We start from the raw sequence: 20,567 nt of genomic DNA on the forward strand, positions 1-20,567 counted from the left end.
TAAAGGTAAAATAAAAACTAAAAAGAACAACCACAATTTCAGCCCACTACATATTTAAATGTTTATTGCTGCATCAACAGAGATATGTTGTTTCTGCGTTTAATTCTACTGTGAACAGCTTTTTTAAAAATGGATTATGGTTCTTTATTGCTGACTTTAATGAGCCAGAATGTAACAGAGGGTATCCTGACTAACCAGTAGCAATGTATGCCTGCTGTATTTATAATATCAGAATCACTTTATTGGCCAGGTATGTGCACACATAGAAGGAATCTGACTCCATTTTTACTTTGCTCTCAATGTACATACACAGAATAAACATAAATAAACAGGAAAGCAAGCTCAACAAAAAAGACACATGCTACTATGTACAGTTATACATGTATAAACAAACAAAAACAATAACATTTGTATACTGTAGGGACATTATATATATATATATATATATATGTTATATATGTTTGAGGAGCACATTTGCAGGCACAAAATTAAATTTAAAAAGGCTCTTACGGGAAGACACGCCGCTGCACCGCGCACACGGGTTTCCATGGTGACGCGGGGGAGGGGGGATGTTACACCCACCGGAAACGGTCTCTGCAGTGCCAGCAGAAAAGGGAAAAGGAGGCAGACCTCATATCGCTTCTATTGGAGTTTATCTCTCGCACACCGCCCCGCACTTATGCGTGTTGAATGCCACGGTCGCGCGGAGACGGTGCGGAGACTCCCGGTGGCATGACTGCTGGACTCCCGTGCGCGAGGTTCGACGAAGTAGTGCACCGACTGTTTTGGAAACATCGCACCGGCCCAGAGTAGACCGTGTGTGGGAGAGAGGCAGAGAGCGGTCCTGCCCCCTTCAATGACCGACCACCAGCGCTAGCGATAAAAGCCTCGCTGGCAACCATGGACGGCTACCATGAGTCTCCTTAAATAGTATTGCTGCTGAGCTCTTGGCCCGGAGTGTTTCACTATGCCCGACCGGTGGTGCTCCATGCGGCTCTCCGTTGCCTGATAACGCCGTTACGGGCCTGCTTTTTCCATCTGGAAATTTCTTGGCAGGGGAAAGCAGGCCAGCTAGCACCGCTAGCGCTAGCCCCCCTTTTCCGCGCTGCATCCCGGGCTCTAACGGTGCAGGTTTTCTCCCATGACCACGCCATTGACACTTTCGTCCGTCAATTCGAGGACTTTTTAAACTCCAAAAAAAGTATTTTATGGGATTCATATCGGCGAAAGAGAAGCGGGCCTAAGCCAAAATGGTGAACTGGAGGCGGCTGCTGCGAATGTCCAACCGATCATTTCTGGCCTTCATATTCTTCTTCTCCATGTCCACCACTTGTCTCTACTTCATTTACGTGGCTCCTGGAATAGGTTAGTTAACAGCGGCTTACACTAAACCCCTCACAAGGTAGCAGTTAATGTGATTATATGTGGATTATCTTGTGCAGCCCTAACGAGCTTCAGCCGCTGTCTGTCACTGCTCATGCTAACGCTGAAACCGTTAACTAGCTAACTAACGGGGCTAACGGACTAGCCCGTTAGCTCAAAGGTCCGCCCCGGGCGTAAAGTCCAGCAGCCCTCCCGCTCTTCTGCGATGTTTAAAGGGGAACATGTGTGTCGCAGTGGGCCAGACGAGTGAGATATTAGCTTAATGTTGATTTATGGTTGATACGCGCTTAAGCTGGCGCAAGGCTGACTTGTGAGTGAGTGAGTGAATGAATGAATGAATGAACTGTGGGAATCACTGCTGATGTTCGTTTGAGCAGCACAGGCAGGGTGAGCCAGTCCGAGCCTGGGATTCTACATTCACCTGTGCTGCTGGGCCGAAATGCACCAGTATCCATCCAATGTGTCAGCTTTCTGTGGATCCAGTTAAAATGGGTAGCTGTGTGCCCTGAGTTTTGTCTTGTTGGTGAAAAAGTCTCTGAAACAATATTATGGCAGGTATGGAACTGAACTAGGGTCAAACTGTCAGTGTATTGTAATTTCTACAGTATGCAACAAAGTCAACCCTGTAATCAGATCTTTTTTTTTTTTTTAGGGCTGTACAATTAAACTGATATTGAAATCTCAATATGCAAATCAGAGAAGGTGTAATGTTTTGATAAAAGTGTGTCCTCTGGACAGGAAAACATGTTTGTTTGGTATGGACCTTCAAAAAAATGCTACATAATTATTTTAAGTTTTTTTAGTGAAAATTAAATTTGTGACACAAATGATCATCCCTTCACTAACCGTGAAGTGCATCATCAGTCAAAATAATTGCAATGTGATGTTTTTACCATCTTGTGCAGCCCTAATCCCATTCCTCTTGTACATTACCTAAAAATTCTATTCAATATTGAGGAAGAACATGTGGAACAATACTTGATGGGTGCTGCTGGGAAGGCTTCAGATTGTTTACTGCTGTAGAGATGCACAGTATGGATTTTTTTCATCAGCCGATACAATAACAGGGTACCCACCCATCCTGAAAACCCTGGGAATTTAGAGACCAGTTTTCCAGCCATGGAAACATCTGTTAAATCACCAGATATCCTGGAAATAATCTCTGTTGTCCTGGAAAAGTTTCGCTCAGATAAGCGTATTTTGTTTGAAACTCGACTGTTGGTTGGATAAACTGTATGACCCTTCCAAGTGTCCTTACCAGATGCAGTGGAACAGACTTTCAGTAATCTCTTCCAGAGCTGCACAGTGATATTAATTGTATGTGCAATGAACACTTTAACTTTCATGAAGATGAATATTCTGTAAAGTAAAATATATTCTATGTGATATGAACTGGTACCGTTACAAATTAATGTAGTCTATTTGCCAAGTTCTGTCTTGTATTGTCAAGAAAAAGCCTGGAAAATGACCTGTTAGAGTTAACGAATAATTCCCACTTCTCATGGCCAATAAGATACTGGATCAGTTCACATTTTTATATTTTAAAAAGAAGTTTGTAAATGATTTAATATTCCACAGCTCTGACTGAACCAGATCTAATTAATAGTTCTGACTAAGTATAAAAAAATGACTGATTCTTTGGGGTTTATAGAACATAAAGCCTTTCAAATGTTTTGCCCAAAGAGTGAAAAAACATTATTATGGACCAATAATCCATCAGAATAATACTTGATTGGGTTTGTCCTGGGTAGTTTCTGTGACGTTCACATGCAGGAGGGAAGTGGTTTTGTGCTGACAGGAGTGATGTGCTCATAGTGCAGCCTTTTACTGGCAATCAGTGTTGGTCATGCTTGGGAGGAGATGCAGTTCTGGGAAAATTCACTCAAGATGTACGATAGCGCGTGGTCTGGCAGCTCGATTGTAAATGATATAATAGTGAAATTAAAAGATTTCAGTTGTCTGGGGAGCCCCTTCAGGGACCCCAGGTGTCATAGAGGACTAAAGAACCCAGAAAATCTTCACATTTAAGAAGCTGAAATCAGAACTTGTGCATTTTAAAAAGACTCGAAACAATTCACCAGTTGATCAAAATAGTTGGCGATTTTGAATAACAATAAACATTCTACTGAAATAATGATCTCAGATAACGGTTTTACACATCTACACTCACAGTAGGGTTTTAATGGACTGATTTTAGCTATGGTTTCTGCCATGCCATATTTCTTAAGTTAGAAAAAGCCAATGTCTACCAGTCAGGCATACACAATGTGTTTGGACTTGTGTCCACAAAATGTGTTGCAGAAGCTGTTCCAGGAGCTCGTACTGCGCTGAGACCCTTTTGAGACGGTTGGTCTTTGGCACCCATCTGTACACTGCACGTGGTTTGAAATTGCAGGCAGTCTGTGGCTGGTTATGGTTAAGGTATGTGCAGATCAGACAGTTGAGAGGAGGGCGTTTTTCAAATTCTTTTCCCTGCGCTGTGTGTGAAACAGCAGGTAGTGTGAGTGTGTCTGTGGACACAGGTCTCTTCTCTTAATGTTTACACACCTAGAACAATGTTCAGGGTGCCTGACTCTCCTGATCTAGCAGTCAGTATTACACATCATTTGTTTAAGAACCTTTAGTTTCAGTCTGGTTCATTTAAAGCTGCAGTTGGTATAAGAAAAGCTTTGTGATGTTTACTGAGACTTTCACTGTATCCTGACAGTAGTGCATGAGACTGATCATCTCTGAATAAATCTGCCACTGCCTGAATGAAAACAACCAATCAGAGGCAAGAAAGATGGGTGATTGGTTGTTTTCATCCAGGCCCGGTGGAGTCAGCTGTGTTGCAGCCAGCTGTATGTCTGCATTCATCCTGGGCTGTCTGTACAGCATGCTGCCGCACTGACTGACAGGCTTGTGTGGATTCTCATCCCATCTGGGAGTGCTCTGTTTCATGTTCCGTTCAACATCCAGTTGAGATTTTTAATTTGAGGATTGGGGACCGTCATTTCTTGCTCTGCTTGTTCTGCCTTGCCTGTGACAAATTAGAATTTTCAAGCACGTGTGCAGTTGGCAAGTGTAGTTCATATTGTGTTGCAGCAGATATGGAGGGATTTTAAAAAGCATGTACACTTTTTTTTTCTCCGATCCTGAACTGAGGATGATTATTCTCTGGGTTTCAGGGACTCTAGCAAACATTTGTACTGTCATTTCACCAGCTAGCTGCCTGCAGTCCTGTCACCACACCGAAGGCTGCCTGGCTGCTCTGTGATAACACTCTTATCATCCACACTGTCCTGTTTACTCATTCTAACACACACATTGAAACTGGTGTATTGGTCATCAGGAAGAGTGACACTACGGTTGTGTAATATGACAATATATACCGTGGAACAATATGCATTTACAGGGTTCCCACCTGTCCTGGAAAAACTGGAAAACCTGGACTAGTTTTACGGTCATAGAAACACCTGGAAATGGATCAAAATGCCAGAATATCCTGGAAATAATCGCCATTGTCCTGAAAAATTTGAATTGCATTTCAGCCCCTCACTCAGAGGAGAGTCTGAAGAGGACAAGGTTCTGACCGGGGCTTGCTCAACTGTTATAGGAGCACAGGGCAAAAACACACTCTTCAGTTTTTGGCACATACGATAGATTTGGAGATTAAGATAACTCCTTCACTTCAGAAGTGGAATGTCTTCATCTGAATGAGTTTAGAGTTTCAGTATGTGACCAAAATAAAATGAATCACATAATGTAAAATTAATATTCAGTTTACTACTTTACTGAGAGCGTTTTATTGGCAAGTTGTCTTCCTCTGTTATAAACGCCTGGCAGTGTAACATCACCTATAATGGAATGATTTTTGTTGGCTGCATTCCATTTTAATAATGCACTGCTTTTATTTGGCATCTAACTTCATGTCAGACCATTACGTCTTTATTTCTGCCTCCGTACAGCTCTCTGAGGAGATGGCGCAGCTCTATTGATATTTTCTAATTGTTTCAGGCTCTCTAATATGACCCTGCTGTGCATATTCTATTCCTGTCTGCTGATTTCTAACAGCCAGACTTGGTTCTGTGGGCTGATTTTCTCTTTCTTGAGTAACATTTTTTTTTGAGTGAAACTTGTGCACCAAAAGGAGTGGAGTAGCCAGCCTTCTATAGAAGTCGGTGTGTTATCTCAGGAACGTGCAGCTACTCAGGAGGAGTTTAAGAGAGGTTGGCATGGCAGACTAACACTGGTAGGAACACACCTCACAGATAGAAGTCTGGGAGACTTAGGAGAAGAATACAGAATGCTCTTTTAGGCAGCCCAGTGAATTAGAGCATGAACATAAGGTTCTGTTTGGGTTAACCATGTACAAATAAACAGACTGCCATCCCTAGAAGTGAGTCGGCCTTCTAGGATCCAGCCAGATGTCAGCCTCTGTCAGAAACTGTGTGTCTTCTGAAGCATCACTGATGAGTTCATTTTTGTTTGTGCATTTTCACACATTTATATTCATAATTACACAGTGTGTGATTTAGTTTACCTTAATGGGAAGAGAAGCTAGTTTTTGACTTCAAGATAGATTTTGTTTGGGTTGTATACTTTATGCATAAACAAGTTAAGGTGGAAGTTGTGTGTCTTTCAGTTGCCTTGAAGACATAAATCCATGCTAAATAGTCATTTCACAACCATCACGTCCTGTGTTTTGTAACCTTTTTTAGCATTTAGAACTTTTAGTTGAAAGTCACAAGAGCAAGCTTACTGGGTTACTGTGTATGTCTTTGAACACGACACGTCTGAACTAAATGCCATCAGTCATATGACCCAAGGTGAAACATGCATAGAGAAACACATGTCTTCTGTTTTATGACAACACTAAGAGCAAATTATCACTCAGTCATCACCCCCTCAGCTGAATTTAACCCAAGACCTTGTAAATGAGCCAGTGTTGAGTTGTGAGCGGAGATTCCTCTCAGATCAGTCTATAAAAATGATTTTGAAATATTTTTTCTCCACGCAGTACAGGGTAAAAGCAGTATCACCCACCTTTTCATTTAGGCCAGCTGCATGGACTGAATGATCGCTATCCAGCAGAATGCTTAATGTCCAGCATGTGAGCAAAGCCAGAACAAACCTCTGTCTGAATGACAGAAAGCCGTCACTTGAACAGATTCCACTGCATTGTTCCCTTCTGAATGTGTGTAAAATAAATCTTGCAGACAGAACATTGTGGTTGTTTCACTGACACATCAATGATGAATTGTACGTATTGTTTGTGGCTGTTACTCTGTGCCGTTATTACTTTCAATGGATTAGTAGGATGAAACAAACTAGAAAACAGATTTTGTTCCTGCAGAATTATGTTTTATGTTTCTCACAAGACTGGTTCCCTCCTCCGAGTCATTAAGGATTTTTTTTAATCAGGAGTCATTATAATAAGGTACATTACAACCAAATCTTGCACTCTTACAGCTCCAGTGGATATTTTCTAGTCAACTGAGATCCTACAGCTTTACCATCATGCCAACGTTTCAAACTAAGAAGTCACATTGTAACAGTGTTTACAATATTTACGTTGTTGTTGTGTTTGCTGTTGATTCATGTAGTTAAACACGTCGTGCACTGACTGTTTCTAGCTTGAGAATCAAACAGCTACACGATAAGAAGTGTTTTAGAACAAGTGAGTAAAATGTCTCTCTTCTGTCTTCCTGTCAGCCAACACATACTTCTTCATGGTGCAGGCTCAGGGCATCATGTTGAGGAACAACGTGAGGACCTTCGGCCAGATGATCCGATTGTACACGAACAAGAACAGTACACTCAACGGGACGGGTAAGTGACACACACACACACACGCCCTTTTACCATACGGTGGGTCTGTACATTGTCATTCAAATACTACATCAATATTTTATTAATATTTCTATTTATTGTGTTTAAACCTGGCATTCCTGTACAGTTTCAGACTACAGACACCTGCATGAATGGGATTTTTTAGCAGCAATGTAACAATGCGTCAGTGACAATGAATAGATATAATCACAATAACAAAAAAATCCATTACGCTTATGTTATAAGCTCGAGGGCGCAATTATTATTTCATCATTATTTTCTGCCCTTGTTGGATTAGCTCGCCTGCATGAATTTACGTTAAAGTAAATTACTAAAGTTTAATTTAATAAAAAATACAAATTGAATCCAATGAGTCACTCTATTCACAGGATTTTGTTTGTTTTGTTGTTTTTATTTTTTATTTTTTTAAGGTAATGACATCCTTAGATAAAATACGTCATTCAAAGCGTCATTTGAAAACCTCAGCGGAAGCTTTGAATGTTGGATACAGCCCTACTTTATGGATGATTGGCAGTTTTTCTTGTCCAAATTCAAACATTCTACATGCAGCATGTACAATTAGCATTTATTTTGTGATAAATGAGATTGCCAGTTCCAGTACGTGGATGTCCAGATGGTGGTGTGTAGCCACACTGCATACATGCACCAAGATGCATTTTAGAGATAACAGCTGTCACTCAAACCCTGGCTGGCATGTGGCTTTCAACTCTTTATCACATTCAGTTGGGAAAAGCTGCAGTTTCTGCTTTCCTTCCAAATGCTTGTTTGCAACAAAGCCAGCCACATTTCCAGTGATCCATTTCAGTTATAGAGCACTTTCTAGATACTCAAGTTAGTTCAGCAAAGATTTTAGGAAGTCTTGTGATTTTGCTGCTGGAGATGGGCAACAGAGTACTGAAGTTACTGAAGCAACTAAACACCCAGTTTGAGCAAACGCACATTCAACCCCTGAAACAACGGTGTTTGAACTGTTAGCTTAGAGAGCAATAGAGCTGCAACAATTCATCAATTAATAGATTACTTGTTAGCTATTAAAGGTCCAGTGTGAAACATTTAGGAGGATCTATTGTCAAAAATGAAATATATTATGTATAGGTATGTTTTCATTAGTGAATAATCACCTGAATATGGGAATCGTTTTTTCTTTTTCTGCCTTTAGAAAGAACCTTTGCTATCTGCAGATGGCACTAAATCCTATACACTGGTCCTTATAATTAACTGCCAACTATTTTAATGTATAATTATATCTTTGGGTTGTGGACAAAACAAGACGTGAGGTCACCTTGGGGTTTGGGAAACGCTAATTAACATTTTTCACCATTTTATCGACCAAACAACTACTTGATTAATCGAGAAAATGACAACAACAGAGTAATCGATAATGAAAATCGTGGTTAGTTGCAGAGGCAGTGGAGAATAATAGAGCAAGGGGTGTGGATGAATCTGTCGCAAATGCTGATTAAAACTGTAAACTACTAGCTTACAAGAAGTCGTATTTCTGCTACTGTAGTACTTCTACATCTGCCACTTTCAGTTGTATGTTCACAACCTTTCAGACACACTGGCCACGCTGCAACTGCTGTCTTTTTATGACTAGGCTAGGGTGGTGTGATGTTTTTCATAGATCTTTTTGGGCTCTAGAGAACAGAAATACTGGATTTTCTAAAAATCTAACTTCTAAAATAGCTTCTGTTGTTATAAACACTATAAAAATCAGTAGATCCTACAATAAAGTAAATTACTAACTCAAAAAGTCTTGGATCACAGCAGCAGAGGAGAGCAGGAACCGGTGAAGATGAACTATATTGTTGCTCTTTTGACCACCTTGGTGTTGTTGAGCTGTTATTCTGCACGCAAACTAGTACAAGTACAATATTTCCCCCTGAACAGTACAGTAGTAGCATCAAGTGCATCAAATGGTAAATAAGCTTAAATTTTTTTATTAATTTAAGACTAGCAAGAGACATTTATCTAAAATAACCACATTTTAAACACGTAAAACGTAAAAGGCCCTAATTTGAAGGCATAACTGTTTCTGGAGTTTCACAATAGACATCCTGTTTGAGTCTCATTTGCTTCAGGTGATGTGGTTTGGAGTAGTCTGCTGTTTTGCCTGATGTAGTTTTTTTTTTGTTAAGCAGACTATCCTGATGGCAGTAACTCCAGTGAGTACCTGGTCCAGCCAACCACGTACCTCCCTGAGAACTTCACCTACGCCCAGAACCTCCCCTGCCCAGAGCGACTACCTTCTATGAGTGAGTACTGGTACCCGACAGCAGGAGGGGGGGCTTTCAGGGCATCAGTGAATCATTCAGTCCGTCTTTTTTATTTAAGAGCCTCTTACTGCACTTCAACCGTTGCTGCTTCATTGTTAAGTTGCCAGTCCAAAGACTTTTTCCAGTTGCTGTATTTCAAGAAAGATGGCTCGTACAGAGCTTTACAGTGCAGCATTTCACTAACACATGGGGGTAAAAAGGAGTGTGTGCAATTATAAAACAGCTGATCACATCAGCCCCCAGTTCAATTCTTTTATACCATATCAATAATGTAATAGTTCTGAATCAGGACCTCCAGTATTTGGCAAAAGTTTATTGTGAAAAATAAAGTGAGTCAAAGTCACATACATATTTAATGATTTCATATTCCCTTTATTTAACTTTGTATCTGGAGAATCGTTGCTCACCAAAAGTGACAAGTTGAGGTCTGTCTCATCTAATTTTCAGGTTGTAACTGCAAGTTATGAACATTCCAACCAATCTCTGTCCTCTCAGAATTCAGCTTCTTTGTCTAATCTAAATTTAAAGATTCAATACTGGGATTGGAATGGATTCAGATTTAATAAGCAGATTTAATAATGAAATCAGATTCACTAAGAAGATGTGGTAAAATACTATCAAATCCCAACTGCTAATTGTAACAGCTAGCAGAAAGTAGCGGCCTCTCCGCTGTTTGAAGGGATGCATTAATGAAACTCGTGGGTCCCTGTCCTTTGAGGGTCTCATTTGCGTTCTACAGAAATGAAATTCTTCACTCATCTCTTAGTTAAATCAGCTTGTCCCTGCAGCTTGTGTTTAATGTTAAAAGAAAAGCATTAACGTTATTTCTGCAGAAAAAAAAACAAAAAAACTTAAGCTGCTAAAAATAAATGGAAGTGTCAAAAACCCTCCTGAAATATGCAGGTTTCCTCCAGCAGGTGGAGCTGGTCACTGCGAATGAACAGTGTTACTATCTGTATGATTTGTAGCTTCCTGCTGATGAGTTGATAGAGGCAGGTAAAGCCTCTCTGTGCACCAGATACTCCTGCTGGGCCTTTTGCACAGTACCCACAGCATCCCCTCCCACAGTATTCTCTCAGTGTGGAGCTAATGAAGCAGTGTTTGGTCTGATGGAATGATTTCATGAAAACCATTAAGCAGGAACAAACAAGAAAAGGGTTGTGTCTTTCTTATGACAGCCTTGTTTTTTTCCTGTGCAGTCATTTTGTTGTTGTTTTGTTGCGTCAGTGGAATAACACCCCCACCCCATCTGTCCACAGAGGGCCTTATGGAAGTAAACATGACAGAGATCCCCATGGAGGAGATAGAACTGAAGTTCTCTAAGTTTTTTGACATGGAGTTTGGAGGCCATTGGAAACCAAAGGACTGCAGACCTCGCTGGAAGGTGGGTTTATGCATTTTACAGGTATCTCACACATTCACTCAGTGATAGCAAAGCCCATCGAACACATTCACACCGATGATGCAGCATCAGGAGCAATTTGGGGATCAGTATCTTGCCCAAGTGGACGACCTGCTCTACCTCTGAGCCACAGCCGCTTTACACCCTCACTCAGATTGGCTACATAAACCTGTGGGCCTACTGATAAATTATATGGCCATTTGTGAGCAACTGCTGTCCTATATTTAACAAGGTAAACTCCTGGAAAGGTCTTGGGGAAATGATTTGTTAAAAAGAGCTGTAACCCTGAAAGACACCAGATGGATTCAGTAGGCATGAGCTGATTCTTATTCTAATGTTTGTGCTTTAGGTGGCCATCCTGATTCCATTCAGAAACCGCCATGAACATCTCCCCATCCTCTTCCAACACCTCATCCCCATCCTGCAGAGACAGCGGCTGCAGTTTGCCTTCTACGTCATCGAACAGGTACCGTCTGTTGTTGTATGTGTCTGCAATGCAGTCTATAGTGAGGCATTCTGGGTAGTGAAGGCAGTCCCTGACGTTAAACAAAACTTCATATGACTATTTATTTTATAGACTCATTGACTCGTGTGTGTCTGTGTGTGTCTGTGTGTGTCTGTCCAGAGTGGGAGCCAGCCCTTCAACAGAGCCATGCTCTTTAATGTGGGATTCCTGGAGGCCATGAAGGACTTGGACTGGGACTGCTTGATCTTCCATGACGTGGACCACATCCCCGAGAACGACCGAAACTACTACGGCTGTGGTCAGATGCCCCGCCACTTTGCTGCCAAGCTGGACAAATACATGTACATGTGAGTGCATCCGTTGACCCAAAGGCAGTGAACCCATCCAGATCCTGCAGGTGTATGTTTAACTCGCGTTTGTTGCTGTTTTGCAGCCTACCATACAGCGAGTTCTTTGGTGGTGTGAGCGGACTCACCGTGGAGCAGTTCCGCAAGATTAATGGCTTTCCTAATGCATTCTGGGGCTGGGGAGGAGAGGATGATGACTTGTGGAACAGGTTAGTCTACTAAAGCGAGGACGCAGTGGATGCACAGTGTTCAGACCCCTTCATAGGAAGCCATCAAGGCAGGGAGGGATTTGACCACATAAACCGGCTTTGTTTCCACACTTGATGGCTAACAAGTGGGTGCAACTAGGCTTGAGGCATGCTCTATCTATCTAACTGACAAAGCAACAGACTTTAGTGTCTCCAGAGGTGTAGTCTGGTTAATGTCCTCAAGTGATGTCACTTCAGTCAGTGTTGGTTGGGGATAAAACTGTGGGGGAAGACATGTATGAGCTCACAAGACCTCTGTAGCTTGCTCTTCATCTCTGCTTGTGACTCCAGGCTGCATTAGCTGCTCCAACATAACACAGCAATCTGCTACCTGCTACCCAACTGTCAGCAGTGGAGTTGCATTGTGGGTAATGTAGATGCCAGGTTTTGACAAGGAAGAATAATGCATGGAATAAAGACAATGTCTCTGTTCAGGGTGTCCCCTGGGTCTTAAAATTCAGATTATTGGATTTTTGACTCTTTAAGCCAAAACATGTCTCCAATAGGATTTTGACAGGTCTTAAGAATTGATTGAATTAACTAAGTTAACGTTACTTGTATAAAGTTGTGTTTTTAATTCATTTTTAAATGATATTGTAAAGAGGCGATATATTGCGTTTTGTTTTCAATCTAATTTTAGGAAAATTGTCCCGTATAAAGAAATGTAGGCAATGTGACTCAGCTGTATCAAATGAAATATTAAATTCTAACTGTTTAGTAATTAAGTTGCAATATTCTTCATTATTCAGCTGACATCCAACCAGAGGACCCTGACTCTGAGAGTATGCACATCGTCTTTATGAGGCAAATAAACGCGATTTTAAGTTTGATTTTGAAGTGTAAAGCTGTGAGGGCGTTGGTTTCTGAGGAGAGATTATGTTTTGCTCCACAACTCGCTGCCTTTCACCAGTTGCCTCTAGTTGCTATAACTTTTAGGATATGCTGTCCAATGTGACAAACCTTTAAACATGACCTCGTCCATGAGTCACATCACATAGATTTCTATCAGCAATGGTGGATATTTAACAATGAAGACAACTCCCATGATTCCACACTACTTCACAACGTCAGCAAACTACGCCTTTTGCTGTTGTTTTGATGTGAGAAACCTCCGTTGCCATAGTGGTAATGAATGGAACCATATAGCACCCTACTAGGACTCCCCAAAGCTTTGCAGAGGGTCACGAGGCCACCTTGATTTTAAGGTGTGCTAAAAAACTTTAAAATATACACAGTAGGCTTATATATCTCACTGTAACACCAGATAAATTCATTTAACTCAATGTTGAAACTGATTACATCAAGTAAAGGTAGTAAAACCAACTACAAGAACAAGGTCTTTTTATTTAAGATTTTCACGGTAGAACCAACCTGTACCGCCAAATCAAAGACAGTCATTTTGCACACAAGGTGCGTCACGTAAATAAATATAGCAGGGACAGAAAGAACATATGTGACAATACAAGTAAGAGGTTCACATGTATTACAGGGTTACATTTTCTGCTGCCATTTGATCCACCAATGTCCTGAAGGGCTGCCAGGTTACATAGAATTTCAAAACAGACCTTTTTTTTCAAACCAACTCAGGTTTTTAAATTAAAATGACATTCTTGATCCAGTAGCTTTAGTAAGTGAGAATGTACTGTGAAAACAAAATACCTTGTTAAAAGTTATTAATCAGGAATGTTTCTGTAACTTACAAAACTAAGGTAGTGATACTTAAAATTACTTCTAAAAGCGACTTAATCTTCTTTAATCTAAAAAATCAGTTTCAACATTTTTTGGGGGGGTTAAAAGAACTTGTCTGGTTTTACAGTGCAGCATTTGGGTCACTGCTGTGAAGAAATGTAAAGTAAATTGTCTAATAGAACAATGGCCAAGTGTCGGGGACAGGAAGACACAACATTTTTTTTAGAAAAGAAAAATAACAGGATTTTATCTTCTCAAAATTCATCCAAATCTCTGGTTTTACACAAACTTCTTTACAGTGTTGAATATAATCCATCAAATATGTCACCTAGGCAGGGCTCACTTTATTAATGATAGAAAAGGGGTCCCTTGAGGAAAAATGTTGGGAACCACTGCTATAGAACAAGTGAAAATATCAGCCAGTACCATCATATTACTGTGATTCCATTTGTGTGCAAACAGAGATAATCACCATGTTCTCAGCCTGATTGTTCAGTTTCAACTGACTGCTTTGTACTTTCAGCTCACTGCCAACAAATGTTTAACAATCATGCCTGTAAGTAGATGTTCCTCATGTTCCTATCAACAGATTGTTGGTAAACTGCTCACAGTGTTCCGTTAGACTGAAGCACATGAAACAATGGGTTGATGTTTGCTGTATGCTCGTATCGGTTCAGTGCCGTCAATAGTAACACAGCCTGGTCTCTCCTCAGGGTTCACTACGCCGGTCTGAATGTGACACGACCAGAGGGAGAGATCGGCAAGTACAAGTCAATCCCTCACCACCACAGAGGAGAGGTGCAGTTCCTCGGGAGGTGAGGCAGCTTCTTGAATCACAGCAAAAAATGAAGTCTCTTCTTTCATTTGAACTTCATCTGACACCCACTAGATACTGACTCCAGTGTCTGCTTTGTTTTTCACAAAAGTGATTTAGATAGATAGAGCCTTATGTATCCTCTTCCTCTATGCCATAGAGCTCCTTCTAGAGCTTGAACTGGGGGCAGACGGAGTGTATAAAGGCTGATCTGAGAACTGTGACTGTGTGTTTGCAGGTATAAACTGCTGAGGTATTCCAAAGAGCGGCAACACTTGGACGGCCTCAACAACCTCCACTACAGCCCCCACATCTCCCTCAGCAGCCTCTACAAGAACATCACAGTGGACCTGTACCCTGAGCTCGCTCCTATCACAGACTACTGAACTGCCCCGCCCCCTGCGCCCCATCAAGCCCCCCACTCCCCTCCCTCTACCCAACCCCTGGTCCACACACCCCCAGCTCACCAACTCCCCTGTGGCCTGGCTTCCCAGCGCCCCCGTCAAGCCAAATTCAGAGGCGTAGCGGCAGAGGAGAGGAGGGGGGGCGCAGGCCGGCAGGGGTGAACCGAGAAAAGAGAGGAAAAAATGAAGAGGCAGTGGCAAAGTCTCTCAAAGTGAACTGTGTGTGTGTGTGTGTTGCGTGTGTGTGTGTGTGTGTGTGTGTGTGGTTGCGTGTGTGTGTGTGTGTTGCGTGTGTGTGTTGCGTGTGTGTGTCTTGCATGTCTTTTTGTCCGTGCCGGCTTAACTTCTACAAGTTGACATGAGTCTTGGTTTAGGCTGGAGGGAGCAGCAGCATCTCAGCTCCGATGTTTACTGCAAAGCCTTAACGTGGCAGAACCACAGCTCCCTCCCGCTCGGCTCCGCACTGCTTCACTTCTGATGTATCACCGTCACCTTACAAGCCAACAGACAAGATCTTTGTCTCACTTTCTACTATTGTTTTGTTTTATACATATCATTTCGTCAGGCCGCAGTAATTCCTTTTTAAAAGGAGGGATCTGATCGAGGTCGACATTAATGTTTGTGATGTACATTTTTTATTTTTATTTTGATAATGTAGTATTTATTTTTGCTCTGAGTCAGGACGAAGCGCTCCTGTCGTGTCACTCAAGTGTTTTTTGCCGTTTTGTTTCGCTGCACTGCTGCTGAATCCGCATGAACATGTATGTAAATATCGGCCTCTTAAAAGCTCGAACACAGAACACAAACATGTAAATATGGGCCTTTAAACGCTCGGGCATATTACAGTGAATATTCCAGTGGGTTTGAATTTTATTTTGGCAGCTACCTTCGTTCTGAGGATTTAATAAAGAGTGAGTGGTTTCTTCCTAACAGGAAGATCTTCTAACAATATAGGATGTTTGGCTTAAAAAAAAAAAGTATCCAAATCTCAAGATTTAACATTATCTTTTGCATGCCTTAATTTATTTTGTTTACCAGATTTTGTTCTTTTTCAGACATAAATTATTTCATCAGTTAGAGATGTGTATATTTTTTAATTTTGCCTTTTTTTGGTGTGCTTTTTTTTCTCTTTGAGGTGCACTGTGTGAAAAAGAGTAGAGCTGCTCTCAGACGGAGGGAGCCGCGTCCCTCCCCCGTGACTTTTGTACAGGGAGCAGGGTCGGCCATTACAGCAGGAGTGTGTCCACACAACATGCTTTAGTACAGGTTCATGGTCTCATGTGAGTGTATATTTTTTGTCTCAGATGTGTTTTTATTTTTTATGATTTTTATTCCAATGATTTAGTGCTGGACCATGTGATAAATCTCTTCTTTGTACTGTACCGTGCGCTGAAAGCATGGGGATTGGGGCTGGATGCTGTGTGTGTGTGTCTGGACTATGGTGTTGTTAATATTTTCTAAGTTTGTGAGGCAGTCAGAAGGGCCAGAATGAGAGAACCTTGGCATCAGCCCCTCGCAGCTGGAGCCACTGCTGTTCTTGAATGGCACGCGCTGTGAAAAGTTTAATTTCTTAAAGCTTTGAGCACTATAAAGATGGAGAGAAACATGTAGGCAGATTATTTTTGACCAGATGTTCACTGTTAAGATTCTCCTCTATATCTCTAGGTTTTGAATTTGACCATGAATTGTATGTTTGGACATTTTCTTTGATTGTATGTCCAGAGATGTTAAATTAGAACTCTGGCCATTTTGTTGCCCTGGGCCCTTATTTCCTGTTCATCTTGTTAACTGCTCAGTTAGAGTCTCTTAGAGGCCCTGACACACTGTGCCATTTTGGTCCAAACTGTGGTCCTATCTCACTGTGAGACACGTCCACCGACGGCCCAATTAGAGCTTTGGTAACCAAAGACGTGTAAGACCTTCAGAACCAAATGGTTTCTATGTGACTGCTGCTGAAAGCCACAAATCAACTGATCAGAACAGTACGCGTAACACGCTGTCTAACCCGACAGATATGTACATACACACTAGCTGTGTACTGTATATATCATGGTGGCATAACTGTCATTTTTTAATGTAGAAAAAATGTTGAGAAACTCATGAAGAAGTCCATTGAATTGGTCATATCACATGATCTTCATCAGCAGAGGGGAGTTTGCCCTGTTATGGATGTCTGCTGATGAAGATCATGTGAAATGACTGAAAGCTCGAGAGTAGCTACTTAAAGGTCCTCTTCGTGTGATTTGGTAAAGATGGAGGAACGTTTTTAAAACACGAGTGGCAGCAGATGGCCCATGTGTGTCGATGGCGTTTCTGCTCTCATTTATATTTTGATTTTTAGAAATGAAACGATTAGTCATTTAATCAACTGACCCTTCCTAAGTCCCGCCCCCCTCAGTCATCTTCCTCTTTTCCTGTACATTGGAGCTCAGAGCAAAAAGGGCCGGGACTTGGGATGGGTCATTTAGTTGATTGACAGAAAGTTAGTCTGCAGCTGTTTGGATAATTGATGAATTGTTTTAGTAAGACAGCGAGCAATTTGAAGATAAAGTAATCAGCAGGTTAGTTGAATTTTTAGTTGTGGGCCTAATTTAGTTTTCTGTTTACGTTGTAGCGCTGTGAGCATTCTGACGTGCCTCAACATTGACATGATACAGCGACCTAGACTGTATTAGACCCATCACTGGACTTAGAAGATGGCTGTTATCTTACAGTGTGCATGGTCCGCGGCGCAGTCATTCTTTTCTGATGCGTCTCTCCTGTCAGTACTCCTGACAGCAGGCTAATAAAAGCATGTCTTTTTTCAGAGTGGAGACATTGTGTGATAAGACGTGGAAATGAGTTTATAACCAAAAGTGTTAAATGGCACCACTTTTCAGAGGTGCTTCAGTGGTATTTTTGGCTTTCATGACATGTGTTGAAAAGACAGTGTCGGTGCGCTGTTAATATTTGGAGAGAAAGCTGACGGGTCCACATGTAGTGAAGCAGTTGATGAGGTTTAGCTGACAATAGAGGGAAAATGGGCTCCAGGCATGAAATGGTCAGAGTGATGTTTATTTTCTATAGTTTTTAAAGCATTACGTGTCCGTCAGGGTTCTTCCACAAATGCTGCAAGGACTTCTGGGAAAGGCTGTCTTTAAGCCACCTACCCTCCCAAAAGCCATTGCAGCGGTGACTGTCGGAGCAGCCTGTATATGTTTACAGTTGTTATTTTGTTTTGTTTTTTTGTGGCTGAACCTCAATGCTACGACACAATCCGGCTCGTGTTCCGCCACAAAGCTTTAACACTTCAGAGCGAGATTAGAGAGAAGAGCAGTCACCGGTCGCCATTTTAGCTGTGCTCTTTCCTTTTTCCGAGCTACGAACAGCGTCGGGTTAGCAGATGATTCTCTTGTGCTATGCCTTTCTTAGCTTAGTACCACATTTTTTGCATAAGAGAAGAAGTGGGCCGTGTTTGTAGGTTGCATTGGCCGTGGTCTGACCGTGTAGCAGCAATATTGTTGAAGTGGTTCACGTGGCCCAGCTGCTCACTTCATCACAGCATTGTATTCATGACTCTTGGTGATCAACTGGTCAGGGCATAACCCCTCCCCCCCCATCACCATTACTTATACACCCTGCCCCCATTGGTCTGTTGCTACAGTATTTAATGCAGCAGTAATGCCTTAATTTATTAGTTACTGTTCGTAGTGAAATATCAAATATCTGAGAAGCCGTATTCAAAAATAAGAAGCCACTTCCATGACTAGACTGACTCATGTGGTTTCTCAGCTCCCTTGAAAGCAGAAAGAGTTCCTTCTAAGAAAATATTTTTTTCTTAATGTTAGGGAAAATTAGGGACGAAACGCGCCACTTTGAACATGATTTCATTCAGATTCCAGACAGACAGTTTTTAGCCACAAAAACGCTTCCACCATATTGGCCAAGACCAAGACGCCCCATTTTCTTCGTTTTTTTTAAGTGCTTGTTTCATCAGCATCGCCTGTCAGGATTCTGCCTACCCTCCCCCGCCCCTCAGTGCAAGGGTTACCTGGCCTCTGCAGTTCTCCACCCACCTGTTCTCTCCCGCGTCTGTCATTTTACAGTAAAACAAACCTTAATCACGATCAAAAGCAAGCGGAGCATCTTTTCTCACTCTCCCACAACAGCCTAAACATAGACTTGGCTTTTACAGTATTTATAGTGTAGTGTATAATCAGCAAACCATCTGGTTTAGAGTCAAACATTCTCCACAGACAGTCAAGGTCAGAGAGGGGAAGAACTGAACAACAGAAATGTACACCCCTTACGTGGGAGATGCAGCTTGTTAAAGGGGCACTCCAGCAGTTTAGCATTGTGTCAGACGAAGACGGGGAAAAAAAAAACAATAATTAGATCACCAGAGGCTGATATATCCAGACTTGTAGTCCTTAATGAATGTCACACCTGTTTGAGTGACGAGCAAACCCTTTTTGAATTTAAGAAAATTGGCACCAAGCTCCAAAAACACTGAGTAAGTTTCAGCTTCCCAAATTGCAACTCAAAGCCTGTGTCTGGTAAATGCGCATTTCCAGAAATGTGGAATTTCTGTTATACATTTGTTGCCCAAGATGTATGGAAGCCCATTTCTGCCAATGTTTCTTGAAGTCATTATGAGAAACGGTCTTATATTATTTTGACTAAATATCTCAAAGTCATTCATGAGATAACCCTGATGACATCACTATTGCATCATCAGGGTTATGTGGTTTCATTAGAACTCAACCATTCTATGTAAATTTTGAGTTTTCCTTTAACAACTGAAGCAGTAGAAGGCGAGGCAGGTCACAGTATTGAATATCACGGACTGTCTCTTTTACACAGCGTTGTGCTTTAATGCTCTTCTCGAGGGCAGTACCAAGTGGATAAACGGAAGAAGAGTGACAGGGCAAGTCAGCATATAGGGTTTAGGATCAGACTATATTCCATCATTCTCATGGATCTTTGTATCTAGTTCACATGGGCCAAGCCTAAACTCTGGTCCAGATGCCAAGTGCTAAACCGGGTTAGTCTTATCTTGGATCATTTTTTCCAAAACGTTTGTATTAGTCTTTAGGGTGTCGGGTCAGCAGGTTATCAGCAGACTCCACCCAGAACCGTTTTATCTGAAAGCTTAAAGTATCGTTCATATGATGTGTTCACCATTAGACAACTGTATTCCATTTTGCAGTATTTATTTGTGCCTTGAGTTCTTTTTTCTTTTTCACTCTACATTCAGATTGAAGCGATTAAAAGTGTTTTGTTTTCCTGAATTGTCAATGTTTTGTCCCCTTTAACCATATCAAGTCAGACAGGAATATGTTCACGATAAGAATCCAAAAGATCAGTCTGTCCGTTGTTTATGGCTGCCTTGAAGTTGCGTGTAACAATCCACTGTGACCGCCTGTGGGTGCACGTTCGACAAAAGCTTCGCCCTCATGCACCAAGACTGAGATGTGAGGGCAGCCTTCGTGTTTAATGCACATCGCTTTCAGCTCATTTGCCTAGAAATTGATACAAACAAGCACATAACGTGTCGTCAACACCATCAAGCACAAATTTGCTGAAGCTAAGAGGCTCATCCACCAAGAGCTGCACCTCAAAAACCTGTTTTTATAGGCTTCAAATCTGCATGCCTACAAATACATATGTGGACAAATAATGTCATTTACATCCAATTTCCTTGTGCATGACTGAAGCGGGTCCACA

General features: G+C 41.6%; 1 protein-coding gene across 1 annotated transcript; it reads left to right on the plus strand.

Annotated features, from left to right (window-relative positions):
* Positions 1 to 595: 595 nt before the first annotated feature.
* On the plus strand, positions 596 to 20,131 carry b4galt6 (UDP-Gal:betaGlcNAc beta 1,4- galactosyltransferase, polypeptide 6). Its single transcript, XM_051377838.1, has 9 exons — positions 596 to 1,365; positions 7,078 to 7,194; positions 9,357 to 9,470; positions 10,751 to 10,875; positions 11,243 to 11,359; positions 11,519 to 11,706; positions 11,793 to 11,915; positions 14,357 to 14,458; positions 14,696 to 20,131. The coding sequence occupies exons 1-9, from the start codon at positions 1,251 to 1,253 to the stop codon at positions 14,841 to 14,843; spliced, it is 1,149 nt and encodes a 382-aa protein (XP_051233798.1). The 5' UTR covers positions 596 to 1,250; the 3' UTR covers positions 14,844 to 20,131.
* The last annotated feature ends 436 nt before the right edge of the window (positions 20,132 to 20,567 follow it).

The sequence above is a fragment of the Dicentrarchus labrax genome, unplaced genomic scaffold (genome assembly GCF_905237075.1).
Source record: "Dicentrarchus labrax unplaced genomic scaffold, dlabrax2021, whole genome shotgun sequence".
NCBI classification, from domain to species: Eukaryota; Metazoa; Chordata; class Actinopteri; family Moronidae; genus Dicentrarchus; species Dicentrarchus labrax.